The following is a 16967-nucleotide window of genomic DNA, read 5'->3' on the forward strand; positions in this document are numbered from 1 at the left end:
TCATTGTATAAGTATGTCGAAAAAAGTCATAGTATAGTATGTCAAAAAAATCATAGTATAGTATGTCGAACAAAGTCATTGTATAAGTATGTTGAAAAAGTCATAGTATAGCATGTCGAAAAAGCCATAGTATAGTATGTCGAAAAAGTCATAGTATAGTATGTCGAAAAAAGTCATAGTATAGTATGTCGAAAAAGTCAGAGTATAGTATGTCGAAAAAAGTCATAGTATAGTATGTCGAAAAAGTCATAGTATAGCATGTCGAAGAAGTCATAGTATAGTATGTCAAAAAAAATCATAGTATAGTATGTCGAAAAAGTCATAGTATAGTATGTCGAAAAAAGTCATAGTATAGTATGTCGAAAAAGTCAGAGTATAGTATGTCGAAAAAAGTCATAGTATAGTATGTCGAAAAAGTCATAGTATAGCATGTCGAAAAAGTCATAGTATAGTATGTCAAAAAAAATCATAGTATAGTATGTCGAAAAAGTCATAGTATAGTATGTCGAAAAAAGTCATAGTATAGTATGTCGAAAAAGTCATAGTATAGTATGTCGAAAAAATGTAATAAAAAAGTCATAGTATACTATGTTGAAGAAAGACATTGTATAGAATGAGAAAAAAAACATACTATAGTATGTCGAAAAAAGTGATTAAAAAGTCATAGTACAGCATGTCAAAAAAAGTGATAAAAAAGTCACAGTATAGCATGTCGAAACAGTCATAGTATAATGTCCACAAAGTCATAGTATAGCATGTCGACAAAGCCATAGTATAGTATGTTGAAAAAAAGTGATAAAAAAGTCATAGTATAGCATGTCTAAAAAATTATAGCACAGTGTGTCAAAAAAGTCATAGTATAGCATGTCGAAAAAATCATAGTATAGGTTGTCAAAAAAGTCATAGTATAAGTATGTTGAAAAAGTCATAGTATAGCATGTCAAAAAAGCCATAGTATAGTATGTCGAAAAAGTCATAGTATAGTATGTCGAAAAAAGTCATAGTATAGCATGTCGAAAATGTCATAGTACAGTATGTCGAAAAAGTCATAGTATAGCATGTCGAAAAAGTCATAGTATTGTTTGTCAAAAAAAGTCATAGTATAGTATGTCGAAAAAGTCATAGTATAGCATGTCGAAAAAGTCATAGTATAGTATGACTTAAAAAGTCATAGTATAGTATGTCGAAAAAGTCATAGTATAATATGTCGAAAAAAGTCATAGTATAGTATGTCGAAAAAGTCATAGTATAGTATGTCAAAAAAGTCATAGTATAGTATGTCGAAAAAGTCATAGTATAGCATGTCGAAAAACTCATAGTATAGTATGTCAAAATAGTCATAGTATAGTATGTCGAAAAAGTCATAGTATAGTATGACAAAAAAAGTCATCGTATAGTATGTCGAAAAAGTCATAGTATAGCATGTCGAAAAAGTCATAGTATAGTATGTCAAAAAAATCCTAGTATAGTATGTCGAAAAAGTCATAGTATAGTATGTCAAAAAAAGTCATAGTATAGTATGTTGAAAAAAGTCATAGGATAGTATGTCGAAAAAGTCATAGTATAGTATGTCGAAAAAGTCATAGTATAGTATGTCATAAAAGTCATAGTATAGTATGTCGAAAAAGTCATAGTATAGTATGTCGAAAAAAGTCATAGTATAGTATGTCATAAAAGTCATAGTATAGTATGTCGAAAAAGTCATAGTATAGCATGTCGAAAAAGTCATAGTATAGTATGTCATAAAAGTCATAGTATAGTATGTCGAAAAAGTCATAGTATAGTATGTCGAAAAAAGTCATAGTATAGTATGTCCAAAAAAAGAGCTAAAAAAGTCATAGTATAGTATGTCAAAAAAGTCATAGTATAGCATGTCGAAAACGTCATAGTATAGTATGTCCACAAAGTCATAGTATATTATGTCAAATAAAATCATAGAAAGTCATAGTATAGTATGTCAAAAAAGTGATAAAAAAGTCATAGTATAGCATGTCGAAAAAAGTATAGCACAGTGTGTCAAAAAAGTCATAGTATAGTATGTCAAAAAGTGATAAAAAAGTCATAGTATAGCGTGTCGAAAAAGTCATAGTATAGTATGTCCACAAAGTCATAGTATAGTATGTCCAAAAAAAGTGCTAAAAAAGTCATAGTATAGCATGTCGAAAAAGACATAGTATAGTATGTCGAAAAAGTCATAGTATAGCATGTCCAAAAAAAGTGCTAAAAAAAGTCATAGTATAACATGTCGAAAAAAACGTCATAAAAAAGTCACATATAGCATGTCGACAAAGTCATAGTATAGTATGTTGAAAAAAAAGTGATAAAAAAGTCATAGTATAGCATGTCGAAAAAACGTCATAAAAAAGTCACATATAGCATGTCGACAAAGTCATAGTATAGTATGTTGAAAAAAAAGTGATAAAAAAGTCATAGTATAGCATGTTGAAAAAATTATATCACAGTGTGTCAAAAAAGTCATAGTATAGCATGTCGAAAAAGTCATAGTATAGTATGTCGAAAAAGTCATTGTATAGGATGTCGAAAAAAGTTATAGTAAAGTATGTCCAAAAAAAGTGCTAAAAAAAGTCATAGTATAGCATGTTGAAAAAATGATATCACAGTGTGTCAAAAAAGTCATAGTATAGTATGTCCAAAAAAGTTATAGTATAGTATGTCGAAAAAGTCATTGTATAGTATGTCCAAAAAAGTTATAGTATAGTATGTCCAAAAAAAGTGCTAAAAAAGTCATAGTATGGCATGTCAAAAAAGTCAAAGTATAGCATGGTGAAAAAAACGTCACATATAGCATGTCGACAAAGTCATAGTATAGTATGTAGAAAAAAAGTGATAAAAAAAGTCATAGTATATCATATTGAAAAAATTATAGCACAGTGTGTCAAAACAGTCATAGTATAGCATGTCGAAAAAGTCATAATATAGTATGTCGAAAAAGTCATAGTATAGTATGTCGAAAAAGTCATAGTATAGCATGTCGAAAAAGTCATTCTATAGCATGTTGAAAAAAAACGTCATAAAAAAGTCACATATAGCATGTCGACAAAGTCATAGTATAGTATGTTAAAAAAAGTGATAAAAAGTCATAGTATAGCATGTCAAAAAAATTATAGTATAGTATGTCAAAAAAAGTCATAGTATATTATGTCGAAAAAGTCATAGTATAGTATGTCGAAAAAGTCATAGTATAGCATGTCAAAAAACGTCATAGTATATTATGTCGAAAAACTCATAGTATAGTATGTCGAAAAAGTCATAGTATAGCATGTCGAAAAAGTCATAGTATAGTATGTCGAAAAAAATCATAGTATAGTATGTCGAAAAAGTCATAGTATAGTATGTCGAAAAAAGTCATAGTATAGTATGTCGAAAAAGTCAGAGTATAGTATGTCGAAAAAAGTCATAGTATAGTATGTCGAAAAAGTCATAGTATAGCATGTCGAAAAAGTCATAGTATAGTATGTCAAAAAAAATCATAGTATAGTATGTCGAAAAAGTCATAGTATAGTATGTCGAAAAAAGTCATAGTATAGTATGTCGAAAAAGTCATAGTATAGTATGTCGAAAAAATGTAATAAAAAAGTCATAGTATACTATGTTGAAGAAAGACATTGTATAGAATGAGAAAAAAAACATACTATAGTATGTCGAAAAAAGTGATTAAAAAGTCATAGTACAGCATGTCAAAAAAAGTGATAAAAAAGTCACAGTATAGCATGTCGAAACAGTCATAGTATAATGTCCACAAAGTCATAGTATAGCATGTCGACAAAGCCATAGTATAGTATGTTGAAAAAAAGTGATAAAAAAGTCATAGTATAGCATGTCTAAAAAATTATAGCACAGTGTGTCAAAAAAGTCATAGTATAGCATGTCGAAAAAATCATAGTATAGGTTGTCAAAAAAGTCATAGTATAAGTATGTTGAAAAAGTCATAGTATAGCATGTCAAAAAAGCCATAGTATAGTATGTCGAAAAAGTCATAGTATAGTATGTCGAAAAAAGTCATAGTATAGCATGTCGAAAATGTCATAGTACAGTATGTCGAAAAAGTCATAGTATAGCATGTCGAAAAAGTCATAGTATTGTTTGTCAAAAAAAGTCATAGTATAGTATGTCGAAAAAGTCATAGTATAGCATGTCGAAAAAGTCATAGTATAGTATGACTTAAAAAGTCATAGTATAGTATGTCGAAAAAGTCATAGTATAATATGTCGAAAAAAGTCATAGTATAGTATGTCGAAAAAGTCATAGTATAGTATGTCAAAAAAGTCATAGTATAGTATGTCGAAAAAGTCATAGTATAGCATGTCGAAAAACTCATAGTATAGTATGTCAAAATAGTCATAGTATAGTATGTCGAAAAAGTCATAGTATAGTATGACAAAAAAGTCATCGTATAGTATGTCGAAAAAGTCATAGTATAGCATGTCGAAAAAGTCATAGTATAGTATGTCAAAAAAATCCTAGTATAGTATGTCGAAAAAGTCATAGTATAGTATGTCAAAAAAAGTCATAGTATAGTATGTTGAAAAAAGTCATAGGATAGTATGTCGAAAAAGTCATAGTATAGTATGTCGAAAAAGTCATAGTATAGTATGTCATAAAAGTCATAGTATAGTATGTCGAAAAAGTCATAGTATAGTATGTCGAAAAAAGTCATAGTATAGTATGTCATAAAAGTCATAGTATAGTATGTCGAAAAAGTCATAGTATAGCATGTCGAAAAAGTCATAGTATAGTATGTCATAAAAGTCATAGTATAGTATGTCGAAAAAGTCATAGTATAGTATGTCGAAAAAAGTCATAGTATAGTATGTCCAAAAAAAGAGCTAAAAAAGTCATAGTATAGTATGTCAAAAAAGTCATAGTATAGCATGTCGAAAACGTCATAGTATAGTATGTCCACAAAGTCATAGTATATTATGTCAAATAAAATCATAGAAAGTCATAGTATAGTATGTCAAAAAAGTGATAAAAAAGTCATAGTATAGCATGTCGAAAAAAGTATAGCACAGTGTGTCAAAAAAGTCATAGTATAGTATGTCAAAAAGTGATAAAAAAGTCATAGTATAGCGTGTCGAAAAAGTCATAGTATAGTATGTCCACAAAGTCATAGTATAGTATGTCCAAAAAAAGTGCTAAAAAAGTCATAGTATAGCATGTCGAAAAAGACATAGTATAGTATGTCGAAAAAGTCATAGTATAGCATGTCCAAAAAAAGTGCTAAAAAAAGTCATAGTATAACATGTCGAAAAAAACGTCATAAAAAAGTCACATATAGCATGTCGACAAAGTCATAGTATAGTATGTTGAAAAAAAGTGATAAAAAAGTCATAGTATAGCATGTCGAAAAAACGTCATAAAAAAGTCACATATAGCATGTCGACAAAGTCATAGTATAGTATGTTGAAAAAAAAGTGATAAAAAAGTCATAGTATAGCATGTTGAAAAAATTATATCACAGTGTGTCAAAAAAGTCATAGTATAGCATGTCGAAAAAGTCATAGTATAGTATGTCGAAAAAGTCATTGTATAGGATGTCGAAAAAAGTTATAGTAAAGTATGTCCAAAAAAAGTGCTAAAAAAAGTCATAGTATAGCATGTTGAAAAAATGATATCACAGTGTGTCAAAAAAGTCATAGTATAGTATGTCCAAAAAAGTTATAGTATAGTATGTCGAAAAAGTCATTGTATAGTATGTCCAAAAAAGTTATAGTATAGTATGTCCAAAAAAAGTGCTAAAAAAGTCATAGTATGGCATGTCAAAAAGTCAAAGTATAGCATGGTGAAAAAAACGTCACATATAGCATGTCGACAAAGTCATAGTATAGTATGTAGAAAAAAAGTGATAAAAAAAGTCATAGTATATCATATTGAAAAAATTATAGCACAGTGTGTCAAAACAGTCATAGTATAGCATGTCGAAAAAGTCATAATATAGTATGTCGAAAAAGTCATAGTATAGTATGTCGAAAAAGTCATAGTATAGCATGTCGAAAAAGTCATTCTATAGCATGTTGAAAAAAAACGTCATAAAAAAGTCACATATAGCATGTCGACAAAGTCATAGTATAGTATGTTAAAAAAAGTGATAAAAAGTCATAGTATAGCATGTCAAAAAAATTATAGTATAGTATGTCAAAAAAAGTCATAGTATATTATGTCGAAAAAGTCATAGTATAGTATGTCGAAAAAGTCATAGTATATTATGTCGAAAAACTCATAGTATAGTATGTCAAAATAGTCATAGTATAGTATGTTGAAAAAGTCATAGTATAGCATGTCGAAAAAGTCATAGTATAGTATGTCGAAAAAGTCATAGTATAGCATGTCGAAAAAGTCATATAGCATGTCGAAAAAGTCATAGTATAGCATGTCGAAAAAGTCATAGTATAGCATGTCGAAAAAGTCATAGTATAGCATGTCAAAAAAGTCATAGTATAGTATGTCTAAAAAAGTCATAGTATAGTATGTCGAAAAAGTCATAGTATAGTATGTCAAAAAAGTCATAGTATAGTATGTCGAAAAAGTCATAGTATAGTATGTCAAAAAAAGTCATACTATAGTATGTCCAAAAAAAGTGCTAAAAAAGTCATAGTATAGCATGTCGAAAAAGTCATAGTATAGTATGTCCACAAAGTCATAGTATATTATGTCAAATAAAATCATAGAAAGTCATAGTATAGTATAGCATGTCAAAAAAAGTGATAAAAAAGGCATAGTATAGCATGTCGAAAAAGTCATAGTATAGTATGTCCACAAAGTCATAGTATAGTATGTCGAAAAAGTCATAGTACAGTCTTTCAAAAAAAAGTGATAAAAAAGTTATAGTATAGTATGTCCAAAAAAGTGATTCAAAAAGTCATAGTATAGCACAGGGACGTCAAACTCAACTTCACTAAGGGCCACACTAGTCATAATATAGTATGTCGAAAAAGTCATAGTATAGTATGTCGAAAAAGTCATAGTATAGCATGTCGAAAAAGTCATTCTATAGCATGTTGAAAAAAAACGTCATAAAAAAGTCACATATAGCATGTCGACAAAGTCATAGTATAGTATGTTAAAAAAAGTGATAAAAAGTCATAGTATAGCATGTCAAAAAAATTATAGTATAGTATGTCAAAAAAAGTCATAGTATATTATGTCGAAAAAGTCATAGTATAGTATGTCGAAAAAGTCATAGTATAGCATGTCAAAAAACGTCATAGTATATTATGTCGAAAAACTCATAGTATAGTATGTCGAAAAAGTCATAGTATAGCATGTCGAAAAAGTCATAGTATAGTATGTCGAAAAAGTCATAGTATAGCATGTCGAAAAAGTCATATAGCATGTCGAAAAAGTCATAGTATAGCATGTCGAAAAAGTCATAGTATAGCATGTCGAAAAAGTCATAGTATAGCATGTCAAAAAAGTCATAGTATAGTATGTCTAAAAAAGTCATAGTATAGTATGTCGAAAAAGTCATAGTATAGTATGTCAAAAAAGTCATAGTATAGTATGTCGAAAAAGTCATAGTATAGTATGTCAAAAAAAGTCATACTATAGTATGTCCAAAAAAAGTGCTAAAAAAGTCATAGTATAGCATGTCGAAAAAGTCATAGTATAGTATGTCCACAAAGTCATAGTATATTATGTCAAATAAAATCATAGAAAGTCATAGTATAGTATAGCATGTCAAAAAAAGTGATAAAAAAGGCATAGTATAGCATGTCGAAAAAGTCATAGTATAGTATGTCCACAAAGTCATAGTATAGTATGTCGAAAAAGTCATAGTACAGTCTTTCAAAAAAAAGTGATAAAAAAGTTATAGTATAGTATGTCCAAAAAAGTGATTCAAAAAGTCATAGTATAGCACAGGGACGTCAAACTCAACTTCACTAAGGGCCACACTGGAAAATAAGAATCACATCAAGGGCCGACATGTTTAGTTTATTGATATGCTTTTATTTAATCGAAAAAGTCAAATATCTTTGACTGTATTATTGCGTGTGTCATATAGACTTCTCACTTACAGTTTGGTCGATATAAAGTCCTAAAGAAGTCAGGAAAAAGTTTCTCCGCCATCATAGAAAAAAGTGCCCTAAAACAAAGTGACAAAAACTTCGGCAAAAGTGACAACGTCGGAAAAGTTACAAATCGTCAAAAACAATTACAACAATGTCAGAAAAACCAACAAAAACTAGGTGGGCCAAAATGTATTATGAACCTAAATTGATATGCAGGCCAGATAATAATCTGTGAGGGGCCTGATTTGGCCCGCGGGCCTTGAGTTTGACACATGTGGTATAGCATGTCATAGTATAGTATGTCGAAAAAAGTCATTGTATAGAATGTCAAAAAATTCGAAACAAAGTGATAAAAAAGTCATAGTATAGTATGTTGAAAAAGGTGATAAAAATGTCATAGTATAGTATGTTGAAAAAAGTATAGCATAGAATGTCGAAAAAAAGTGATAAAAAAGTCATAGTTTAGCATGTCGAAAAAGTGATAAAAAATGTGATAGTATATCATGACGAAAAAGTCATAGTACAGTATGTCGAAAAAGTCATAGTATAGTATGTCGAAGAAAAGTGACAAAAAAGTCATAGTATAGTATGTTGAAAAAGTCATAGTATAGCATGTCAAATTAAGTTAATTTAGCCTTTCCCCCCCCTATCCTTTTACTGATCACTGAGCCAGCTTTTGCATTATGTGCCATGAACTACCCACTACCCCAACTGCTCTACTCCAGACATTAAAGTTCATCATGCTTTGAACCCACAACCTTTGCATTTTTAAAACCAGCTTTGGCCTTATGTTCCATGAACTACCCTCTATCCCAACTGTTTTACAGTTAAAGCAGTTCTCCTGGTGTATTTGACATCTTCATGTTCACTGCTAGACATTAAAATATATTGCCCCTTGTGAGGTTTGAACCCACAACCTTTGTGTTCTTAAAACCAACTTTTGCTTTATATGCCACTAATTACCCTCTACACCAACCTTTCTACTCTAGGAATTGTTCTCCTGACATATTTGACATATTCATGTTCACTGTTTGACCTTAACATTCATTGTACCTTGTGAGGTTTGAACCCACAACCTTTGTGTTTTTAAAACTAACTTCCATCTAATGTTCCACTAACTACCCTCCACCCCAACTTCTCAAATTGTGGGATTGTTCTCATGGCATATTTGACATCTTCATGTTCACTGTTAGACCTTAAAATATATTATGGCTTGAACCCACGACCATGTGATCTTAAAACCTGCTTTTGCCTTATGTGCCACTAACTACACTCCACCCCAACTTCTCTAGTCTGGGACTGTTTTCCTGGCATATTTGACATATTCATGTTCACTGACCTCATAAGTCAAAGTCATAGTATAGTATGTTGAAAAAGTCATAGTATAGTATGTCGACAAAAGTGATAAAAAAAAGTCATAGTATAGCATGTCGAAAAAAAGTGATAAAAAAGTCATAGAATAGCATGTCGAAAAAAGTCATTGAATAGTTTCTCGAAAAAAGTATAACATAGAATGTCAAAAAAGTCATAGTATAGCATGTCGAAACAAGTGATAGAATAGTCATAGTATTGTATGTTGAAAAAAATTGATAAAAAGTCATAGTGTAGTATGCAGCAAAAAGTTATTAAAAGTCATATTATGTTGAATGAAGTCATAGAAAAGTCACAGTATACCATGTCGAAAAAATTGAAAAAGTCATAGTGTAGTATTTCAAAAAAGTGATAAAAAAGTCATAGTATAGTATGCTGCAAAAAGTCATAAAAAGTCATAGTACATTATGTCAAATAAAGTCGTAAAAAGTCATAGTATAGCATGTCGAAAATATTTATAAAAAGTCATAGTATAGTATGCCGCAAAAGGTCATAGAAAAGTCAAAGTATAACAGTTGAAAAAAAGTGATAAAAAAGTGACAGTATATTATTTCGAAAAAATTTATAGCATACTATATCAAAAATATTCATAGTATAGTATGTTGAAAAAAGTCTTAAAAAAGTCAGCATGTCATAGAAAGTCTGGAAAAACATGCAAACTCCACACACAAGTCACACAATACACACCCATTTTAAATGCAGAAAAAGCCTGAAAGAAGCACTAAACTTAAACAGTGATAACACAAAAACTGTAAAAAAAATAAAAAAAGATATTAAAAAGCGGAATCACTTTCTAATAGCTGAAGGTTTTTGTGAATATTTTAAAGTTTGAATGCCGTCTGTATGTGAAAGTATGTGGGAGGAGTAGCATTTCGCATTGGAAGAAGCCTGAAGAGGATTTGAAGTTTGCTCCATTGGCTTTTAATGTAGAAAGAGAAAGCTTAATATTTTAAAAAGCATAGATGGTAGAAAAAAGTTAAATGCATATGTTCATAGTGGTATACCAAAAATAAGTCATAAATGGTCTCCAATCATACAGAGTTTACTAAGTCTGTGCCAAAAATGAGCTGTGTACCTGCCTCTTAAGAACCACTGTACTGTTACTACGTTCTATGTACTAGGGGAACAATCATAATGGAAAAGGGCTCGGAGGTAAGTGATAACAATTTTGTCATAATTCTGGGAAAAATATTTCATTTGTCATAACCTTTATGTGCTTTATTTCATTTGTCATTATCTGTATATGCTTTCTGGAATAAAGTGTAGTTTAAAAAAAAAAAAAAGTCATAAAAAGTCATTGTATAGTATGTCGTAAAAATTTCAAAAAGTCATAGTATAGTATGTCATAAAAAGTCATAGTAAAGTATAAAGTACCTGCCAAAAGGCATTAGTCTGCATCGTATAATATAAGAATATGATTTTCTCTGCTTGGCACACTTCATAAACTCGCTGTGGCTCTTCTGTGCAAGAAGAGAGGAATCAAGGAAGACTTGTTAGTGCTAGATCTGACATTGTTTTAAGATATTGGCGGTAAAGTTGTTTTCTGTGGCGAGGTGGGCTTCCATTAACTCCATGTCCCAGCATGCAACACTGTACAAGTTGCCTAAATAACAAGAAAAACACTGTATTCATTTGGAAAATTGATTCAATTCATTTATTCAAGTTTCATTTTAGAAACAGATACAGTTGCTTAGTTGTGCAGTTACAACTGTTCACAAATGATTTCATATGTAATAAAACATTTACTGCACACTTGCCTAAGGTTTAGCCAGACTGTTATGAGAAAAGTATTTCAACAAATACACAAATACAGGTTCAATATTTTCATTTAAAACAATAGTCAGATTCATATGTACATTGTATATTGACACAATTTTAAAATGCACAAGACCTTATACTGTATATGCAGACATTACTGTAATTGTTCTGTCTGCCCTCTAGCAGCTACTAGGAGGCAAACCACTGCCTACAGATGTCAATTATGATAATTCACCCACATCCTCTCAGCAATACTGAAAAATATGTTTGATGTTTTTCATATATTATACAATTTTAGATCTAAACCTCGGAGTTTCTATGGAATAAGGAGTGGGCAGGAGGACTAAAGCTTGATTAACATTTAGCAGTAACTTCACTTGTAATTCCTCCAGAGACTGCTACAGAACAAAGTAAGCAGCTTGTTGAAGTGTTGAAGTCATTCTGAAAGTGATGCTTTGTGCAGATGGCAATGAAACTACGTGCTAAACCTGCAGCTCGGCACTAAAGGAGTGAAAAAGGTATCGCAGGAAAAGGGCATAAACTGACACCAAAACCATATGGCAATACGATCATAGCTAAAATTGGGGTCTGCATGAGCTCTGTATATATTCCCTCTTAACCCATGTGTCTCAGCAGTGAGACAGTTTGGGTCATTTCAGGTTATCTGGAAGAGTCTTGTATGGGTTGAGAATGCCCTTGGGGTCCAGCATGGCCTTGATATTACCCATGAGAGCCACAGCCTGCCTGGGTTTACTGTAGTAGATATAGTTCCTCTTCTTCAGGCCCAGTCCGTGCTCTGCACTGATGCTGCCTTGACAGCTGGCCGTCCACTCGTAGATAAAGGGCTCGATGGCAGCGAGAAGAGCAGGGTCTTTGGCAGGAGAGGTGATGTTCAAGTGGAGGTTTCCATCTCCTTAAAGTACAGATGGAAAGAGATGAAGGGACAATTTGCAGCGAGGCGTGTGTAACTCACTTAAATACCACATTTACTCAAAAACTTGGTATTTTTGTACACATAAAAGTATTTCAGAATGGAGAATGAGTTGTTGTAGGTATAGTAATAAACATTGTTACCAAGAAGTCATATTTTATGCTAGCAGGCCATTACTTCCCTCCTGATATATACAGACTTTTTTTCATGTCTTTCCATCTTCTGGTCTTACCTACGTGTCCGTATCCCACCACACGCTTGGCTCGCCCCCCCAGGTGCTCCCTCATGTCTGTCACCAGCTGGTAGATCCGCTCCACCGGAAGTGAGATGTCATACTTGTAATTGAAGCCATCGTGAGTCAGCGCCTCCGTGATACGTTCACGCATCGACCACAGTGCCTGAAAAGGTGTAAATGGAAAGGTTGATTACATCATCAAAAAATTTAAAATGGGCGGATTCTTGAGTCACCACAGAAGTATTGATTAAACAACCCTAATATGAAAGTGATTACTTAAGTTTAGGTCAAAAGCTTTTACGAATTATTATATTATTATTGTCAATGAATCCCATAAAAAGAACCAACAATGCGTCTCTTAATACTTTCCGATTTCCATACCGTCTGTGGCACTCAGTCCGAAGCATATTTGTTCCTACTGAAGACTTAAATCTTTAAAAACAAGTCACACGTGTATGCTTTTATTCATACAAATGTTACATCATTTCCAAAAACAACTAGACATTGTAGTTTTTTAGCAAACATGACTCAAACAGGATTAAATTGTGTATTTGTTGAGGACTATTCTCAGCTGCGGATTTGTTTACTGAACTATGTTTTTACAGCAGCAGGATGGTGTGGTGGGATTCACTCCAAATAAATTGCAGTGGCCATGTTTATTGCAATGAAGGAGCTGTCACTTAGTGCAACGATGTGGCTCAATGATGCCTTTTTAATCGTAGACAACAACGGAGCCCTATAGCACAGAGGAATATGCTTTATCACGATTTGGATACGCAAAAATATCAAACAGACTTATTCTTTAAAAGATAAGCGGGGGCAGTGGTGGCCTAAAGGTTAGAGATGCGAGCTTGTGACCGGGAGGTCGTCGGTTCAATCCCCAGACTGACAGGATAAAATCTGGGTGGGGAAAGTGAAAGAACAGCACTTGTTCCTCCCTCATTACCACCACTGAGGTGCCCTTGAGCAAGGCACTTAACCCCAACCGCTTCAGTGGCCAGCAGATCAGACTGTGGTTGTACTGGGCAGCTCCCAGGTGTGAATGTGATCAGGGCGTTCCTGCAAAAGAGAGGCTGCCTCTCAGTGAACCTCCCCTGAATAAATAAAGGTTTAAAAAAAAAAGAAACAAAACCTTTATTTTTGAGTCTTCGGTTGCCACAGTCCCATCAGTAACCAATGATGATGTCATCGCCTCCTCTAAGAAATTGTGGAGTTTCTCCCCGTCATGTGTTGGGTCAGATCCAGACGTTTCTATGACAACGTAGAATGGGCAATCTGCAAGATGGAAGAAAGAGTTTGTCATGTGTATGTGTGTGTGTGTGTGTTTATTTGCTTTATAAACTGTGCATCCGTGTGCCTACCAGAGATGGGATTGGGTAGTTTGAGGTGCATATTCAGCAGCTGCATACATTCACTGTCCAGGAATTCATAGGCCGACAGAATTTCTCCCAGCATGCCCCTGCAGAGCTGAAATGTCTTCAGCAACTGTTCAAAGGTCTCACAGCCTAACAGGAATTTAAGAGAATAAAATCAGTCATGGGAACCTTTAACTTTCTGCACACGTGCTTATCAACAATTGCCAATAATAGTGTCAAAATGAAGCAATGAGAAAATCATACCCAGAAAAACCACATTAACAGATTTGGGTTTCCGTGGACACAGGACGGACACTGCAGTGATGACCCCCAGTGTGCCTTCTGACCCTATGAAGAGCTGTTTGAGATCATATCCTGTATTATCTTTCCGCAGTGTGGCCAAGCAGTCCAGCACTTGCCCATCTGCCAACACCTGTACATACATCAACACACAAACATTATATCAGTGCTTACGTCCTTTAGCTTTTGTTTAATATAATACTTGTTAAGGAATATCAAAGTCCCTCATTTATTTACTCCACTCACCACTTCCAGACCCAGCACAGTCCCGTGTAAGGAGCCGTATCGCAGCAGACGGAGTCCACCTGCATTCGTTGCCACGTTTCCCCCAATGTGGCAACTGCCTTTCGCCCCCAGATCAAGTGGCATGATGTAGTCTCTCTCCTCCAGGTAAAGGGACAAGTTCTCCAAAACACAACCTGCCTGACAGGTCAGAATGCCTGACGCAAATAATCTCTAAAGATTAGTCAAATATGCTATAAATACATAACACTTTTTTTATTTTTATAAAGAATCATTTGGGGTAAAAGTTCAGTATTTTAAGACTTACCAGAGATACTATCAAAGGTAAGAATGTTGTTCATTAGGGCAGTGGAGAGGATGACCTCATCATAAACTGGCACGCTGCCCCCGACCAGCCCAGTGTTACCTCCTTGAGGGGTCACCGCCAAATTATGACTGTTACAATACCTACAGGAGAGGGAATGCAACAGCTTTAACCACCTCAAAAACCCGTCACTTGTGTATTTGTCCGTTCCACACACTATGTGTTCTTTACTTCAGAATTTGAGAAACTTCCTCTGTTGTTTGAGGTCTCAGCAACACTTCACTGGAACCTGCAGAATATGTATGAACAGAGAAATGAACGCTTTTACCATCAGTGAAATGGTGTAAGAAATGGACTGAAATTCATTTCTCACCTCTCACTGACTTGAGCCAATCCACATTACTGGATTCCAGCAGGTCCGTATCAGTGATGGCTCGTCCTGGTAGGATCTTCCTGAAGAAGGCTAAATCTTCCTGGGTTATTCTGGAGAAAGGCAGCCTGTCTGGGGCTGCAGCAAGGGATGGCTCGGGCCTGTCTGCCCCAGTGTGCAGCGTTCGACAGCAGACTCCAAACTGCCATGAGCTAGCGGGAAGAAATGGACTGCGGAGGCCCACAGGTGAAAGTCTGGCTGTGGCTGTTAATGAGAAGGTGCTATGGAGGCTCAGATTACTGAGAGCTGTCCTCAGTCTTAGTGTTCTTTGGAAAATCCCTGCCATGACTGGGGTGTAGGCGGGGAAACTGCAGAAAAGACATGGAATGAATCATAAATCTGTTCCTCAAGAGAGCAGCTGGTTAACCTCTCAGCTGATATTCTAATTATTATTTACCTGGTATGGAGTAGGGACTAGCTATGTGGAGCAGCTGGGTAAATTACAACTAAACTACATGTCCCTACTCATTTGTCAGCTTTGTAGCTAATGTCTGTTAGTTAGCAAGCCAATGCTATAATGTAGTCTCAGAGTACTGTCCTCCTGTAATGTAGAATATGAGTATAGACAGACAAGTTTTGCAGAAGGCAGTGTCTTAGCCAGCCTGGACCACCGACTCTTAGAAGAATTTGTCCTTCTCCCTTCTGGGCAAAGATACAGGTTCCCCAGGATAAAAAGCAAGCATTTTAAAATTTTCTTTGTTCAAAGTGCAATAACAGCGCTTAATTTGCACTAACCCTTGACTGCACTGCTTACCAGCACTTTCTCATGGCTTCCATTAGAATGGTTTGATACTTTTAACAAACAGATCACTCGTTTCTATTTAGTTGTTTTCTGTAACTGTTGTGATAAATGTCCTTGTATGTTGTGTTTGTGGTTTTGCCTTCTACTGCATATCGAATTTCCCATTGAGGGACAATAATGGTCTGAACTTAACAAACGTATTCATTAGCTGTCCACATACTGAAAAGTTCTGGAAGGACTTGGAAAACTATGGGAACCTGATGTCAATATATCAATGTATATATTGACATCAGGGTCCCGTAGTTTTTTAGGAAGGGTGTCACAAATGAATATAGAAATTGCAGTTTGGTCACCTGAACTTTGGATCATGTGAATTTTAAATCTTCATTTTTGGTGTCTGAATTTCAGTGTTCTGTTAGAGAGAACATCCTCATAGCCTGTCTATGCTTTCATAGAGATGCCTGAACAAAAATAAGATTTATTTATTTCTTACACGTGTGGACACAAATTCTCTGTAAGTTAATACATTCAAAAAATAAATATATTGATATATCTGAATGTGGGATTTGACGTTTGTGCCATTTCAGGACAGATTCATTTTCAATCCTCTACATCAAATTAGACACATACCCCTGGCCTGGCCACTTTATTTCTCTCTACATTATATTGTGAAATGTTTTTACATGATTCAAGTAGTAACGTTAACCATGCTGAGAAAATCTGCTTGGTAAACCAACTAAACCTGCCTAACACTAGCTAACACCAGCAACCACCTTAAGCTGGTCTATGCTGTTTTTAAGGGGACTATGTCATCATACTTGAGTGGTCTCTGAATTTAACGTTAATATATTGTTATTGCACTATAAAAGAATCTGTTCACAAGCCGCTTCCCCGAGTACAACGCATTTACCGTTTATGTTAATAAACTGCTGGCAAACTGGCATTGCTTTTCATCGCTGTTTTCGCCACAATAAGCGTTAATTTATTGAGAGCTAAAAGCTGATGGAGCTGTCATTTCAGTTAGCTTAGCTCGATTAGCACACTGTTTGACAAGAAAATAGCGGGCAATTTATTTATTTACTTACCATAAACGTTCACCTAACAACCAGCATCTTTCTGTCCGTGTGTCTTTTTTCGTGTCATATCTCAGTGCGAAAGCTGTCACAAAGTTCAAGAGCAGCTAAGTTACTTAAGCATGCCAGTCATGTTTACAACTAGCAGGACGCTGCTGTGGTTGACGGGGGTGAAAGGTCATGGAGATGACAATG

The 16967-nt window shown here is 33.9% G+C and overlaps 1 protein-coding gene across 3 annotated transcripts; it reads right to left on the reverse strand.

The window, feature by feature from the left end:
- Window positions 1-11036: 11036 nt before the first annotated feature.
- On the reverse strand, window positions 11037-16959 carry d2hgdh (D-2-hydroxyglutarate dehydrogenase). 3 transcript variants are annotated; one of them, XM_031310165.2, is made up of 11 exons: window positions 16785-16959; window positions 16406-16409; window positions 14901-15265; window positions 14759-14816; window positions 14531-14670; window positions 14227-14420; window positions 13945-14113; window positions 13687-13830; window positions 13458-13600; window positions 12323-12488; window positions 11037-12072 (listed from the first exon to the last, which is right to left on the reverse strand). In XM_031310165.2, exons 3-11 carry the CDS (start codon window positions 15241-15243, stop codon window positions 11810-11812), a joined length of 1620 nt encoding a protein of 539 aa, XP_031166025.1. In that variant the 5' UTR covers window positions 15244-15265; window positions 16406-16409; window positions 16785-16959; the 3' UTR covers window positions 11037-11809. The 3 variants fall into 3 exon arrangements, with proteins under 3 accessions (XP_031166025.1, XP_031166024.1, XP_031166027.1); XM_031310164.2 differs by lacking the exon at window positions 16406-16409 and adding an exon at window positions 15566-15571 and having other exon boundaries at window positions 16785-16951; XM_031310167.2 differs by lacking the exon at window positions 16406-16409 and having other exon boundaries at window positions 16785-16952.
- Between the last annotated feature and the right edge of the window lie 8 nt (window positions 16960-16967).

Source organism: Sander lucioperca, chromosome 18, assembly GCF_008315115.2.
Source record: "Sander lucioperca isolate FBNREF2018 chromosome 18, SLUC_FBN_1.2, whole genome shotgun sequence".
Lineage (NCBI taxonomy): Eukaryota > Metazoa > Chordata > Actinopteri > Perciformes > Percidae > Sander > Sander lucioperca.

Bases quoted from the DNA above. Each gene is read 5' to 3' on its own strand.
- d2hgdh (XM_031310165.2), bottom strand. From the start codon at position 15,243: ATGGCAGGGATTTTCCAAAGAACACTAAGACTGAGGACAGCTCTCAGT. The intron at 13,831-13,944 runs GTATGATTTTCT...AATTCCTGTTAG, and splicing joins TGTTAATGTGGTTTTTCTGG to GCTGTGAGACCTTTGAACAG. The intron at 12,489-13,457 runs GTTTTGTTTCTT...ACACCTTTTCAG, and splicing joins CCGAAGACTCAAAAATAAAG to GCACTGTGGTCGATGCGTGA.